General features: G+C 39.3%; 1 protein-coding gene across 13 annotated transcripts in view; it reads left to right on the forward strand.

Annotated features, from left to right (window-relative positions):
- GFM2 (GTP dependent ribosome recycling factor mitochondrial 2) overlaps nt 1–16,788 on the forward strand; it is a 77,311-nt gene that overhangs the window by 47,896 nt on the left and 12,627 nt on the right. For all 13 annotated transcript variants that reach the window (XM_045999674.1, XM_045999672.1, XM_045999677.1 and 10 more), the window contains 4 exons: nt 2,709–2,785; nt 5,935–6,073; nt 12,217–12,396; nt 14,176–14,291. In XM_045999674.1, coding sequence (XP_045855630.1) covers nt 2,709–2,785; nt 5,935–6,073; nt 12,217–12,396; nt 14,176–14,291 — 512 coding nt within the window. The remainder of the gene's footprint in view (nt 1–2,708; nt 2,786–5,934; nt 6,074–12,216; nt 12,397–14,175; nt 14,292–16,788) is intronic.

Below are 16,788 nucleotides of genomic sequence, written 5' to 3' on the forward strand. Positions count from 1 at the left end.
TAAAGATGTTACTTGTCTATTTGACAGAGAGAGACAACAAGAGAGGGAACACAAGCAGGGGGAGCAGGAGAGGGAGAAGCAGGCTTCCTGCTGAGCAGGGAGCCCAACACAGGGCTCAATCCCAGGACCCTGGGACCATGACCTGAGCCAAAGGTAGATGCTCAACAACTAAGCCATCCAGGTGCCCCAGATTTATAAATATTCTTTATAAATGTTTTTGAATGAATTTGTTTATTTACAGTAACATTACTATGTTTTCATTCCAAAAGCCCCAGTGCCATAAGTATTATTTCTTTCTTTGAAAATCTGAAGATAAGATATAATCTAAATAACCTCAGTGTGTATAATACATCTCTTGGAATTCTTGTTAATGCAACTCTAATTCAGTCTGGAATGTAAGACTTTCTCTAACAGGCTCCAGTTGTTGCCAGTGTTGCTTATCCTTGAACCCGACTTTGGGATGTCAGGAGTCTAGAAGAGCACTGTGCAATAGAAATACAATATCTACTTTACTAGCTTTTTAACCTAAAATTAGAGCTGCGTTAAAAAAAAATAAACTGGCAAAATTAATGTTGATGGTATGTTTTACTTAACCCAGTATATCAAAAACAGTACCATTTCAGTGTATAATTAATATAAAAAATTAATGAGATACCTTTTTTCATATTAAGTTTTTGGAACCTAGTATGTTTTTTATACTTAGAGCACATGTCAGTTGAGACTAGTAATATTCTAATGAGATGGCTCATGACTACTACCTGGACAGTGCATGTCTAGAAGTTTATATCCTGAAGACCACTTTCATTTTTTTTAAAGATTTTTATTTATTTATTTGACAGAGGAGGGGGATCACAATTAGGCGGAGAGGCAGGCAGTGAGAGAAGGGGAAGCAGGCTTCCCACCGAGCAGAGAGCCCAATGTGGAGCTCCATCCCAGGACCCTGAGATCATGACCTGAGCCTAAGGCAGAGGCTTAACCCACTGAGCCACCCAGGCGCCCCTGAAGACTTTAAATGTGTGACTGATAAGGTCCGTTCACTAATCCATTGCTCAGCTCTTTTCTTGAGCCATACTTAATGTCTCTGAAACTTTTTTTTTTAATTAATTTATTTATTTGACAGAGTGAGACAGCAAGAGCCGGAACACAAGCAAGGGGGGAGGCAGAGGGAGAAGCAGGCTTCCCGGCTGAGTAGGGAGCCCATTGTAGGGCTCCATCCCAGGACCCTGGGATCACGACCTGAGCCGAAGGCAGACACTTAATGACGGAGCCACCCAGGTGCCCTGTCTGTGAAATTTCTAACATCTTTTGTAGAGAGGGAGAATACACTTAACAGTTAATTGATTGTATTAAAGTATCACTTGACTTAAGATGCCATATTTAGGGGCGCCTGGGTGGCTCAGTGGGTTAAGCCGCTGCCTTCGGCTCAGGTCATGATCTCAGGGTCCTGGGATCGAGCCCCGCATCGGGCTCTCTGCTCCACAGGGAGCCTGCTTCCTCCTCTTTCTCTGCCTGCCTCTCTGCCTACTTGTGATCTCTCTCTCTGTCAAATAAATAAAATAATAAAATCTTTAAAAAAAAAAAAAGAAAGATGCCATATTTAACATAAGGAATAGATTCTTCCTCTTTGTGTGTGATAATACATCCTAGAGTGACCATTTTAGCATCTCTTTATTCAAGATGTCACTTAGTTTCCTTTGGCCAGTTTTTCATTATTGCTTCCATTTCTGAAGGCATTTTGTTTTTTGTCAGCTCATAGATTGAGCTTTGCGAAACAATCAGGTGGTTAACTGTCCCAGTTAAAACCCTTCATTGGCTTCCCAGTGGAGATCCAAATGCTTCATTCTGGCTTATAAAACTTCACATGAGGGGCACCTGGGTGGCTCAGTGGTTTAAGTCTCTGCCTTCGGCTCAGGTCATGATCTCAGGGTCCTGGGATCGGCCCCGCATCAGGCTCTCTGCTCAGTGGGGAGCCTGTTTCTCCCTCTCTCTCTGCCTGCCTCTCTGTCTACTTGTGACCTCTCTCTCTGTCAAATAAATAAATAAAATATTAAAAAAAAAACAAAACAAACTTCACATGATGTGATTCCTGCCATACCATCCGCTCCTAATCTAATGCTACTTTCCCTTTTACCCACTAATATCCGGTTACCCTGGCCATATTGTTATTTTTCCACTGGCAAAACCATTCCTTGCACCGCCATTTGCTGTTTCTGGAATTCTTTTTCTTCAGGATTTTGCATACATGGCCACTCTTTTCTGTGTCTTCCTCTAAATTATCTTGGAGAGGCCTTTCCAGATCATTCAGTCTCAGATAACCTCCTATCACTGTCTTACCATCTTCTTTTATTCTCTGCAAACTGTTTATAGCTGTTTGAAATGTTCTCTTTTTTTAAAATTATTTTTATTAACATAATGTATTATTTGCCCCAGGGGTACAGGTCTGTGAATCGCCAGGTTTACAGACTTCACAGCACTCAACATAGCACATACTGTCCCCCATGTCCATAACCACACCACCCTCTCCATACCCCCCTACCTGCAGCAACCCTCAGTTTGTTTTGTGAGATTAAGAGCCTCCCTTATGGTTTGTCTCCCTCCCGATGAAATGTTCTTTTTCAAAATTTGTTTGCTTGTTCATTTTTTTCCCCCCACTTTAACATAGGTCACGTTATGAAATATAAAGATAACAGTTACTGTTTATCCCTTAGATTTGGATTATGCACTGAAATGCCTTCAGCGTGAAGATCCCAGTTTGAAAGTAAAGCTGGATCCTGATTCTGGACAGGTATGCATTTTATTAATATATCCCAGAAATCTTTCAGTAATAGTATGTGTGTGTGTGTGTATTTAAATAGATATATCTAAAATATGATTCTCTTTTGGTTCTCTCATAATAGAAATTTCTGATTATTGTGTTGACTATCAAGCTGTTAGTTTCTCAGTATAATTAATTATACCTCGCTTACCTAAACCACTGTTTATCATTTCAGGTGTTCAGAAGACAGTCTTTTGTACAATTTTGAAATAAGGTTCAACCTTAACAAAGTCTTAACCCTCTAAAGCTAAGGTTTATAAACAGCATACTAAAGGGAGGGTGTAAAGGTTTTTTAATGTCACTAACTCACCTAAGATGGGGGAGAAGTGACTGCTTACATTGTTACACAGTGGAAGGACGTAGAGCTAAAGTAGGTGGTAAGAAGTTTGCGTATATTACATTACAGTAGAAGAACACATGTTCCATTCTGTGTCTTCCTTTTAGGAAAACAGGTAAAGTTTATCCAAGATTTTAGAAAAAGTTCCTTTAAAAGATTATAAAGGGGGCACCTGGGTGGCTCAGTGGGTTAAGCCGCTGCCTTCGGCTCAGGTCATGATCTCAGGGTCCTGGGATCGAGTCCCGCATCGGGCTCTCTGCTCAGCGGGGAGCCTGCTTCCCTCTCTCTCTCTCTGCCTGCCTCTCTGTCTACTTGTGACCTCTTTCTGTCAAATGAATAAATAAAATCTTAGGAAAAAAAAAAAAGATTATAAAGTTGTTTTTAAGGATAAACTGGTTTAGTTAATCTTTAAAACAGGAAGTATTTTATTTCCCAAATACTAGCTAAATGAGGTAGTAATTTATTAATGCTGGAGGATACAAGCAGTTAAACTTTCTTTTAAAAAAACTTACTTTAAAAAATGCCAATACCTGTTTTTCTTGTTTAAATAGCAAATAACACACAAGGGTACAAAGTACAAAAAAAAATTTTTTTTCAAGATTTTATGTATTTATTTGAGAGACAGAATGTGAGAGAGAAATCATGAGTGGGGTGGGTGAGAAAGGAGGATGTGGGGCTCAATCTCAGGACCCTGGGATCATGACCTGAGCCAAAGGCAGATGCTTAACCTACTGAGCCACCAAGGTGCCCCATGAAGCACAAAAGTAAAGTTTCCCCTTTTGTTCATTCTGTTTTACACAGGTAACAACTGAAAAGGTGAATAATGTTTCATATTACCAAATATCTTCTGCTGTGTTATGTTATAAATAAAGCACAATATATTTTTTCCATATATATAGATAGATTATATATATATATAATATATACATATATTATCCATATATATATATGTACAGATAAAGATTACAACAAGTCATCCTAGTCATATTATTCTACCACTTGTTTTTCCCAAATAATCCACTTGTTTAACTTTATATTAAATTGTACACAAAATAATCCTTGTTGTTGTTGTTGTTCCTTACATTTGTAGTTCTGTTATAGTGAAGGGATAAAATTTGAGCCAACCAAAGGAAGAGTCAAATAGGGCAGAATCTGCGAGAGTTCTGAAGGCATATCTTCCTTCATCAAGAATACTGCCAACCAAGGAGGCTCACCCCAGCCCTGTTCAGAGTTTTTATTAAGGCTGGATCAGATTCTGCTTTTGGTTGAACTTTAGTTTCTAATACCTCCTATAAGTTGAGGCTACTACCTTTACTCTCCAGGTTGGAACTGATAGAGCTATTCCAAAGCCCACATAATAAATCACATCATTACACAATCTGGTGGACAAAACCCCCAGATAAGCAGACACTTCTGCCAGGCAGCATCTTGCCATAAAGATAACATACCAGTAGCTGAGGGCAAGGGCCGTATCTCTCTTTGAGTGAGGTTAATTCTTCACTATGTAGGTGGCATATGAATAAGATTGAGCAAATATGGTTTCTTTGCATTATACTTTCTCATACACAAAGACCTTCTTAAGGAATAACCATTGTTTTACAGAAATTTTCTAAAAAGCATGCCCTAGGTGCGTCAGTTAAGTGTCTGCCTTCAGCTCAGGTCATGATCCCAGGGTCCTGGGATTGAGGGCTCCCCGCCCTTGCATTATCCTCCCTGTTCAGCAGAGGGTCTGCTCTTCCCTCTGCTTCTGCCTCTTCCCTCTCCTCATGCTCTCTCTCTCAAATAAATAAAATACTTAAGAAAATAAAAGTAAAAAGCCTGTCTTGCTTGGTTTTGATACAAATTTGGCTTGTTCTAACAAAAGCTCTAAGTAACACTGGTTCATGAAAGATAAAAGTCAGTTTATTTGTTAAATAAAGATCCAAACCAATCTGAAAGATTTGACTACTCAAAAAATTGTAAGGTGGTGCCCGGGATGATTGGTAGATACCAATGTGGTTGGGAATGTTTGGGGGAAAGGGTTATCCTCTTCACCCCCCTAGTTAACAAGATGTCCTCATCTGCATGTTTCAAGACAGTTTCCTGCATCTTCAGTAAGAGAAGGGCTTTATTCTTTCTTTAAAGGTGTAACCCAGAAGTTGCCAGCATCAGTTACACCCCTGTTGCATTGACCAGAACTAAACTGTGTGGTTGGGAAGTATGGTGCTTCTAGATGCTGCCGGCCTGATTAAACTGTCTTGTAAAAAGAACAGAATAAGCCTAGCAATCACTTTGTAAATTAATTTTTTTTTAATTGAGCTTTATGTACAGTGTAGGGCTTGAACTCAATGCTGAGATCAAGAGTCGCATGCTTTACTAAGGCAGCCATGTGCCTCAGCAATTCACTTTTTTTTCTGATTTTTTAAAAATTTATTTATTTTTTTATTTATTCATTTGAGAGAGAGAAAAAGAGTGCACAAGTAGGGAGGTAGGCAGAGGGAAAGGAAGAAGCAGACTCCCTCAGGCTGTGAGCCTGACACAGGCCTTGATCTCAGGATCCTGAGATCCTGAGATTGTGACCTGAACCTAAGCCGCCCAGATGCCCCAGCAATTCACTTTTAATTGACTTATCCACTCATAAAAGTTAAAAACTGTTTTGAGACAGTGCCAAAAAAAATTTGCCAAGAAACTTGGTTTGTGATGAATGAAACATAACATTGATAACATACATTTATATAGTATTTTGTGGTAAACATAACTTTTTCCTTGGATCTTGTTTTTATTTTATTCTCCTTTTAACCAGACTGTTCTCTGTGGTATGGGGGAGTTACATATTGAGATTATTCATGACCGAATCAAGAGGGAATATGGACTGGAAACCTATCTAGGGCCTCTCCAGGTGGCATACCGAGAGACCATCCTAAATGCAGTTCGTGCCACAGGTAAAACATAAAACATTGAAAATTCGCTATCTCTCGAGGATCTGTTTTCTGAAAGCAGGATTCATAGTCACTAGTATCTTCCATCAGTGGGCATAGGGTGTCTTTATTTTTAAAGATTTTATTTATTTATTTGACAGAGCAAGCACAAGCAGGGAGGGAATCACAGAAGGAGAGGGAGAAGCAGGCTCCCCACTGAGCAGGGAACCTAACTGGGGGGCAGTGGGTGGCCCTCAGGCTCAATCCCAGGACTTTGGGATCTTGACCTGAGCCAAAGGCAGATGCTTAACTGACTGAGCCATTCAGGCACCCCAGGCATAGGTTTTCTGTGTGGGTTTTCTTTTTAGAATTTTGTTTTGTTTTGTTTTAACCCATCTCTCTTCTTTTACCACTCATTACATCAAACAGATGATGAGCCCTTACCAAACAAGTATGCTTTTCAGTGGTGTTCATGGGGAGGATAAGCCCTTGGTATAGGTGGCTTACACTCATCCTCACTACCAGAATGAGTATAAGAATTTGAAGTTCATGTATTTTTTTTTTTTTGAAGATTTTATTTATTTATTTGACAGAGATCACAAGTAGGCAGAGATGCAGGCAGAGAGAGAGGAAGGGAAGCAGGCTCCCCACTGAGCAGAGAGCCTGATGCGGGGCTTGATCCCAGGACCCTGAGATCATGACCTGAGCCAAAGGCAGAGGCTTTAACCCACTGAGCCACCCAGGTGCCCCAGTGTATTATTTTTACTCTACAAAGTGAGTGGAAAATAATTTCATCTGTTTAATAAATATGGTAATGCTATGCTGATGATATTCTTAAGAAAGTACAGGTTTTTATATTTCTGTCCCAAAATTTAAGAATTCATGTTTTTTTTTTTATAGTTTCAGTTTGCTTTTCTTAAGTATAGGACTATGACAATCATTGCTCTTTCACAAGGAGTAAAAACATGGAGCGATTTCTGAAAAGAGTCACAGAGAAAACATGTTAAGGATAAACAGATTTAACTCAGTGATTTATGAAAAGGCCAGGTGGTTACTTTTCAGTAAAACTTGAAAAATTATACAAGTAGAATGTAGGAGCAAGTGATAGGAGGATTTTTATTCTTGGACTTTTTATCTGGAAAATGCTGGGAAAATAAAAGTCTTTCATTTATTTTTATTTTTATGTTTTTAGAGAGACTGTGCAAGTCGGGGTTTGGGGCATGGGAGAGGGAAAGAATCTTAAACAGGTTCCAGACTCCGTGCAGAAGCCAACATGGGACTTGATCTCATGACCCTGAGATCATGACCTGACTTGAAATCAAGAGTCAGAGTCTTAACCCGCTGAGCCACCCGGCACCTCTAAATAGTATCTTTTTTTTTTTTTTTTTTTTTTTTTAAAGATTTATTTATTTGACAGATAGAGATTACAAGTAGGCAGAGAGGCAGGCAGAGAGAGAGAGAGAGGAGGAAGCAGGCTCCTCGCTAAGCAGAGAGCCTGATGCGGGGCTCGATCCCAGGATCCTGGAATCATGACCTGAGCTGAAGGCAGAGGCTTTAAACCGCTGAGCCACCCAGGTGCCCCTCTAAATAGTATCTTTTAAATTAATGTCTGAGCTGCTTAGAACATAAAAGGAAGCTGGAGCAGGAATCTCGGAAAAAAGTCAGCACAAAAACTGTTAGCTATCCTGGAGGAAATCTGTAGTACTTATCTCTAACCTAGTACTTGAGGGTCACATGTTCATGGAAATAATTAACTGGGAAGTCTTCTCCATAAAAAGACAAGGAAACTTGGGACAAAATTTGTAAGAATTTGTAACCATTGGCTTCTGATAGGGTTTTTAGCCTAAATTCATAAGAACCACTTTTTTTTGGAGAAAGAACTCCAAACAAAGAAGAATTTAGTATAAAATGCTCATGAATTGATAATATTCCAAGGATCCAGGAAAAAAACAAACAGGGCCTCTAGATAAATGTGTCTTTAGCCCATTCCTCAAAGAAAATCCTATAGATAAGGGAGTGTTAAATCACAGTTCAAAAAATATTTTCAAGTTACAAAATCATGAGATAAGAAAGGCACAATGAGGAAAGAGGCAGTTTAAACATTATCAGTCAGAACAGCAAAGGCTTCTGACACTGGAATTACTGGATGCAGAATATAAAAGAAGTATATTTATTTCTAAAGAATAAAAGGACATAGAAAGTATTAGTAAGGACCAAGAGACCATTAAGAATAAGATGGCAGGGGCGCCTGGGTGGCTCAGTGGGTTAAGCCTCTGCCTTCAGCTCAGGTCGTGATCACAGAGTCCTGGGATCGAACCCCACATCGGGCTCTCTGCTGGGGCCAGGAGCCTGTTTCCCCCTCCACCTCTGCCTGCCTCTCTGCCTACTTGTGATCTCTTTCTCTCTGTCAAATTAATAAAATCTTTAAAAAAAAAAAAAAGAATAAGCAGGCAGTAGAACATTATGGCATATTAAAAAGGAAGGAAATGTTCAATCTTTATGTTTATGGGGACTATCATAAGGACAGAGGAACCAACTTGAAGAAGCTCTATTGGCCATATCTGAATGAATTGGAATAGCACTTAAGTCTAGAATTATAGGCCATTGAGACAAAGTAGGGATTCACGAGTCTTTACTGATACTAGATAAACGGATGGGGTAGAAGAGGAAATTCTTCCTTAGAGTGGAATGCCAGTTGCTGACTGTTAGATGCTGAGGAGGAGGGTTTCAGTAGGAAAATAGTCATTTTGCAACTATTGTGATTGCTAAATATTGGGTATCTTAAGGAACAGCATATTTGTATAGTCTTTAAAGGCGTTCTGCACGGACTGCTTATAAGTTGCAAGGTAAAAAACTAGTAAGTAGGAGCTGTAACAATATGAGGAATAACCCAAAGAAGTGTATCAGACATGAATATGTATTATAAAGCCACAGTGTGGTTCTGATACTAATGAAGCTCGAAATAGACAGACCAGTGGAACAAACCAGAAACGTAGAAGCAGACTTGTACATATATGGAAATTTGATTTATATCAGTATTGAAGTTCAGTGGCCAAGGATGGATTGACTATTCTATAAATGGGCCTGTGATAATTATCCATATGGAAAGAGATTTAATTAGATTCCTGCCTCATGCCATACACAAAAATGACTTCCAACTGAATCAGAAAACTTAAACATGGGGGTGCCTGGCTGTCTCTGCCTATAGAGCTTGTGACTCTTGATCTCAGGATTGAGTTCAAGCCCTACATTGGGTGTAGAGACTACTTAAAAGACAGAATCTTTAGGGGCGCCTGGGTGGCTCAGTGGATTAAGCCGCTGCCTTCGGCTCAGGTCATGATCTCAGGGTCCTGGGATCGAGCCCCGCATCGGACTCTCTGCTCTGCAGGGAGCCTGCTTCCTCCTCTCTCTCTGCCTGCCTCTCTGCCTACTTGTGATCTCTCTCTGTCAAATAAATAAAAAAAAAAATCTTTAAAAAAAAAAAAAAAGAATCTTTAAAAAAAGAGGGACGCCTGGGTGACTCAGTGGGTTAAGCTTCTGCCTTTGGCTCAGGTCATGGTCTCAGAGTCCTGGGATCGAGCCCCGAGTTAGGCTCTCTCCTCAGCAGGGAGCCTGCTTCCCCCTCTCTCTGCCTGCCTCTCTGCCTACTTGTGATTTCTCTCTCTGTCAAATAAATTTAAAAAAAAAAACTTTAAAAAAACAACCCTATACATGAAGAGATGCAAAATTTTCCTTGTAGCACAGAAGTATAAAGACAATAAATGCTAGTATGTGAAAAACAACCCCAAAACTTTATGAAAGACAAACCTTCAGATTTTGAAAGAAAATTCAGAATTATCTTACTAACCAGGACAGATAGGGTAGGACTTATAGAACACCAAAAGTTGAAACTATGAACTAAAAGATTGATAAATTTGATGTTATTAAAATGAAGAATTTCTTTGCTAGAATACACTATAAAGAAAGCAAAAAGATACATCAAAAGTTGAGGAAAGATGTTTGCAAAAAGTGACAAAACATTAATATCCAGAATATATAAACAAAGTTTAAAGATCACTATAAACATGACAACCAAGTAGAAATGTGGGCAAAAAAGATTCAACAGGTATTTCACAGGAAAGATACCCAGAAGGCTGATGAACATATTAAGAGATTCTTAGTATCAGTAAGGATTAGGGTCATGCAATTTATGACATACTATTTTACACCAGTACAATTGGCAGGAATTAAATCAGACAGTGACAAATGTTGGTGAAATGTTGAGCAATGGAAAGTCCTAAAAACTTCTGGTGGGATTGTAAATTATACAGCCACTATGAAAACATTTTGATAACTTCCTAGTGAACTTGACTGTGTACAGACTTTACCACTCAGCAGTTCTTCTCTTGGGTAGATGCCTAGGGAAACTCTTAACACATGTGCACTCAGAGATAGATTGAAGAATTTTCATAATAGCACTGTAATAAAAAACCTGTACGTGGAAAAAAAAAGTCCAACTATTTATGGACGAGGAATGTGTAAGTTGTACTGTGGTCATAGCATATTATACAGCTGTGAAAAAGAGTGAGCTGCTTCAATATGCATCATCCAGAGGACCTACAGATGTGAAGCAGGAGGCATCTGGGTGGCTCAGTCGGTTGAGCATCTGCCTTGAGCTAAGGTCGTGATCCCAGGGTCCTGGGATTGAGCTCCATGTCTCCCTCCTCAGCAGGGAGCCTGCTTCTTTCTCTCCCTCTACCCCTCTCCTCTGCTCATTCTCTCTCCCTCAAATAAATTTTAAAAATCTTAGAAAAAATGTGATGCAAAAGAAGCAGATAGCAGGGTACATAATAGAATAACAAATTCAAAACACAGTAGAGTGAACTGTATTGTTTAGGGATACATGCATATGGAATATAACGAAGGAAAATCATAGGAATGATTAAATATATCATGGTAGTGGTTACTTCAGAAGGCTTGTAGGTTACTGGTAATGGTTTATTTCTGACTAATGTTAGGTCTCATAAATGCTCCCTTAAGTAAAAAATATTTCATAATATAAAAATTAGCTTAAAAAGGCGCCTGGGTGGCTCGGTGGTTTAGGCCACTGCCTTCGGCTCAGGTCATGATCTCGGGGTCCTGGGATCGAGTCCCGCGTCGGGCTCTCTGCTTGGCGGGGAGCCTGCTTCCCTCTCACTCTCTCTGCTTGCCTCTCTGCCTACTTGTGATCTCTCTCTGTCAAATAAATAAATAAAATCTTTAAAAAAAATTAATTTAAAAAAAAAAGAATCATAAAGAGAAATTGTAGGCTATAATTCTTAGATTTAGTTTGGGCTGTATGTTACTCTGTTACATGGTCCCCTCACATAAATATAGCATTGTTTTGTTTTATTTATTTATTTATTTATTTATTTATTTATTTTTAATATTTTACTTATTTATTTGACAGCCAGAGATCACAAGTAGGCAGAGAGGCAGGTAGAGAGAGAGAGGGGGAAGCAGGCTCCCCGCTGAGCAGAGAGCCCGATGCGGGGCTCGATCCCAGGACCCTGAGATCATGACCTGAGCTGAAGGCAGAGAGGCCTAACCCACTGAGCCACCCAGGCACCCCCATTGTTTTGTTTTAGTAAAATACTGGAGATTGATGACAGATGTATGTTGTCAGGAAATGAGAGATACTGTTTTCAATCTTTAAGTCACAAGTTTGAGAAAAATCATAAATGTGTAAAACATCACGGGAAGAATATAGAATTTAGCAGCTTGGGTTAACAGAATTTAAAAAGCCTTTTAATTTTCATTAGATAACCTTTTATACTCCAGATGTTTACAGTCAAATAAAAGTTTTGCAATTAGAATTTTAGTCACATAAGGTATTTTGAAAAGTTTAAATGTGTCATCTGTATGCCAAAACTTGTAGCATCATCTTCCTTAACACATCTTAGCACTGAAGCAGTATTAATCAGTGATTCACACCTGGCTTGTAACATCAGTAAAAACAGAAGCAGATGCTTTCTTGGTAGAACTTTTTACTCTGTCGTGTTTATATTGTATTTAGTGTCATTGTAATATTTTCTCCCACTTTGTCTTCTATGAGACTTCGAACTTGTTGGCTGTAATATTGTGATTTGCGGCATCTTGGTATCTTTCTGGAACAAATCTCTGAGGAACTATTATCAATTTGTTTATAGATACCTTAGATAGAACTTTAGGAGACAAACGGCATCTTGTGACCGTAGAACTGGAAGTAAAACCAATTGAAACATCATCTGTTACGCCAGTTATCAAGTATGCTCCAAGTGTTAGTGAAGACCTTCCAAAGGTCTCTCAAGAGGCCATTGAAAATGGAATTCACAGTGCATGCCTCCAAGGTAAGGTACTCAAGTAAGAGTAAGCTTTAGTATCACAATGACCCACTTAATCACTCCTAAATCACTAAATCACTAAATAATAATAGATTATTTCCGTCTTTTTTTCCAGCTTTGGTCGTGTTTTCTTACTGTGGCTTCTGATTATGTGTATGTTATACCTTTTTGCATTGTCCCATAGTCCTTGGATATTCTGTTCTAGGTGGGTTTTTTGTTGTTGTTTTTTTTCCCCAGTCTTCACTTTGCTTTTCACACTTTTAGAGGTCTCTATGGATACAATTTCTGTCTTTTTTTTTTTTTTTTAAGATTTTATTTATTATTTATTTGTCAGAGAGAGAGCAGAAGCAGGGAAAGCAGCTGGCAGAGGGAGAAGCAGGCTTCTCTCTGAGCCCAGTGTGGAGCACTGTGTGGAGCCCAGCGTGGGGCAACGGATACAATTTCTAACTCAGCACTTTCTTCAGCCATGTCCAGTGTACCTACAAGCCCATCAAAGACATTCTTCATTTACTCTACTGTGTTGGTTTTTTTTTTTTTTTTTAATTTTATTATTTATTTGGCAGATCACAAGTAGGAGGAAAGGCAGGCAGAGAGAGAGGAGGAAGCAGGCTCCCTGTCGAGGAGAGAGCCCGATGCAGGGCTCAATCCCAGGACCCTGGGATTATGACCTGAGCCGAAGGCAGAGGCTTTAACCCACTGAGCCACCCAGGCGCCCCTTTATTGTGGTTTTGATTTCTGCCATTTGTTTTGGGTTTTTTTTTTTTTTTTGGACTTCTCTCTGCTTTAATTGTCCATCTGTCTCTTCTTGCATGTGGTCTACTTTATCAGAGTCCTTAGTATATCAATTATGTGATTGGATTATTACAACATCCTTACCATGTCTGATTCTGTGCTTGTTCCTTATTCATATTGTGCTTTTGCTTTTTGATATGCCTTGTAATTTTTCTTGATGGCCAAACACAGTGTATTGGTAAAAGGAATGACTATAAACGCATCTTTACTAATGTGGAGGTCAGGTGAGAGGGCAAGGGAAGTATTCTCTAATCCTAGGATTAGGACTCAGGCCTAGGTGAGCCCATGCTTCTGGACCAGAAACTGCACCCATATTTCTTTTTTTTTTTCCCCACTGGCCTCAGGTTGGTTGGACAGGATGGTTAGAGTAGACTGGGGTTTGATATTTCACCCAAATTGGTTAGGTCCTGCTAATGCCCCTGCTGGTTAGGCTCTAGTTAGCTAGTTTCCCCTGACAGCAGGCCTTTGTAAGAACAGTGTGTTCTGGAATATTTCAGAATGTTTCTTTACCCTTCTGTCAGAAGCATAAGGAAATTTTTCTCTGATATGTTTGGTAAGAATCTGCTTGAGCTCCTATAGGTAAACCTCACAAAATTGGCTGTGGGGGGTGTCTTCCTTGTGATTTATGACTGGATCCCTCTGGAGTTTAACTCCCAGACTTGCCTACACTGAGACTCTAGTAGTTCATCAATTAAAGTTGACGTTTTCCTACCCTGGTAGTGGTTCCTGGGCTGGTGAGCCTCTGCTCCAGGAAGCTGCGACTCCCGGTGTTCACTGTCTCTTGAAGTTTGGGGGCAGTGGTTTTGTTCTTTGTCTTCTTTTTTATGGATCCAAGAAGAGTTGCTGATTTTTCGTTCTGTTCTGCTTCTTACTTGCTGGGACAGCGTGACAATTTGTAAGCTGCCTACTTGAATTGGAATTAGAAGTCCTCTCCCTGTATTTACTCCTCATTGTATCGAGTGCTAACACAGTCGTTTTCTTCCCCTTCCCTAGGACCATTGCTTGGATCCCCAATTCAGGATGTGGCGATTACTTTACATTCACTGATAATTCATCCCGGTACTTCCACAACGATGATTTCTGCCTGTGTCTCGAGATGTATCCAAAAGGTATAGAACTATCCTGTGTTGCCCTTTTTGCTGTAAGGTGACTCTCCTGACAATAGTGCACCGTCGCTCCACAGGCAGCTGTGCTTGGCAGTGAGTGCCTCAGACTGTTCATGTTGCCTTCTCAGCCTTACAGTCAGGAAGGGTTTCCTTGGAGAATCTGTGTGTTCTTAATCACCACAGTTATATTTGATAGAGGACCTAGGAAATTACTGTTCAGCACGATGACCAGGAAATATTCTTTGATTTTTGGCAGAGAGGTAGGTTTCCTTAACTGGCATTTCTGATTTCCCCATCCCAGACACATAACTATTAGCGGGAAGCTTGGTGGTTTGAGTAGGGGATATTTTGGGGGTCACCTGGGCCCAAGATGGACTATTAAGAAAATTGAAGATGTAATATTAGTTCCAATTTTGGAGTTCCTGTTTATCTGAGTAAGATTACCTTAATCAAAGATCATTGAAATCAGAGAAGTCACACTGAGAAAAAGGTTCAAGATAAGCACCTAACCTTACAAAAAGTATTAAGCAATCTGACTTTCTTGGCATGGTTACCTCTCTGGATATCCCTGAGTGTCTTGTCTCAGTAAGCTACCAGAGCTGAATTAACTTATGGGATCTTAGTGTGCTAAATGCTGACTATGTGCATTCCTCTCAGTGTGGGAATACTGTAGTTTTGTAGGTGACTGATTTGCATTAAAACATGCAACTGTCTAAAACAGTTTTCTAACATTTTGGACTGTGTTTGAGACTTGATTTTCTACAGCTCCTTTGAATCCAAAATTATGAAGTTAATGTGAATACCCTAAGTCCCTGACTTATGAACATGGAACTCAGTGTCTTGTTTATGTGAGTTAAGTTCGTACTTTTTTTTTAAAGTAGGCTCTCTGCCCATTTGGGAGCCCACTGCAGCGCTTGAACTCATGACCCTGGGATCAAGATCTGAGCTGAGACCCAAAGTCTAACACTTAACTGAGTGAGCCACCCAGGCGTCCCTCAGGTTCATATTTCTTAAAGTTTTTTTATTTTAAAAAAGCTGTATATCATTCTGTAAATATTGTTTGCTTGAGCTGTAGTTAGAAATAATATGTATAAATCGTCATGATTAAAATGTTGAGAATCTTTTTTAAAAATTTTTAAAGTTTCTCCTGAAATTGGTTTTAGTCAGTAACAGTGACCTGAAAGATGTTATATTTCTAAAATAACCCCAAGCCCATTACATTGATCAGTCCTTCAAAGCTTCATATGCCTTCTAAAAGCAAAATCTGTAAGTATATCTTAATTCGATAGTATATTTATTGAGATCATTAACTTCTTGGGGGCTGACATTTACTTTTTAGTTTTAATACAGTAAATGAAGTATTCCCAATAGACGGACTGCAGCCCTTGTTCAGCTTCACCTAGTAGGGAAGCTTCTCTCTGCTTATTAGAAGTTAATGATGTTTCCTGTATTTATTGAGCCATCTTTGTGGAGCTTACAGTGCACTGAGATGGACAAAAATGGGATATTTATGTTTGTCTTAAACCAGAGGACCTTAAGATTTATAAGACGATTAAATATATGTCTAAGATTATGAAGCCATCAACAGAAATAAAGAGCACACAAGAATGTTTGTGAAAGGAAATGATGATGTTATCTGGGGTTGCTGGATATTTGGACACTGTCCTAAAGCAGGCTAGTAGGGTATAGACTGCAACACTCAGACCATAGTCTGTGTGAAGTATGAAAGTTTTGAGGAAGCTACATTGATGTTTTTGAAACTCTGAATTAGGTGGAAAGAGCACTGAGGACAGATGCTGTGTATCTTAGTTATAGAGCATTCAGTTCTTTCCTTGCTTATAGTTTTCCTTTTAATCTTTACCTTTTCCCACTCATTTATTTTGTCCTGAAAGACATTATGTGAACTCTGCATAAGAATTGGAAAAAAGAGAAGATAACATAGTTGTTTGCTACTGATGGTCATTATTTTTAGTAATATCTTAATTAAAGGATTGTTAGATGTATTTTCTGTAGGCGAGTCATTTCAGTTAGATTTTAAAGCTATGAAGAACTGATTGTTTACTCTGTATGTGTGCTGCATTTTGAAATTTTAATGATAATGAGAATATACTCTTGGTTTTAGAAAGGTGGCCATTTTTCATGATTGTGTTGGTGAGGGGCAAGAGAAGAGGTAGGGGAGGTGGTGACTGATCAGCGACAAAAGGATTTAGGGTCCAGAAATTTTACCAAATACACAGTGATAATGCCCCCTTTCTAAGGCCTCAGTAATGAGAAGTGAGTGGTGGCAGAGTGGGAACGGAACAATGAACACCTCACAGTAAGGGTGAGGGCACATTCCAGAGCCCTAGCTCTCTTACTTTGGTGGTTTCCATTGCTAGGTCTCAGTTTAGTAAATCCCACCTAATAACCAGAGGCTTAAAATATATAGGAAGTGGTTTTGTTACTTTAGAACTCTGGCAGGACTCCAGTAGGATAGCTTTTAAAAGCAAACCCACTGGTA

Source organism: Meles meles, chromosome 3 (genome assembly GCF_922984935.1).
Source record: "Meles meles chromosome 3, mMelMel3.1 paternal haplotype, whole genome shotgun sequence".
NCBI classification, from domain to species: Eukaryota; Metazoa; Chordata; class Mammalia; order Carnivora; family Mustelidae; genus Meles; species Meles meles.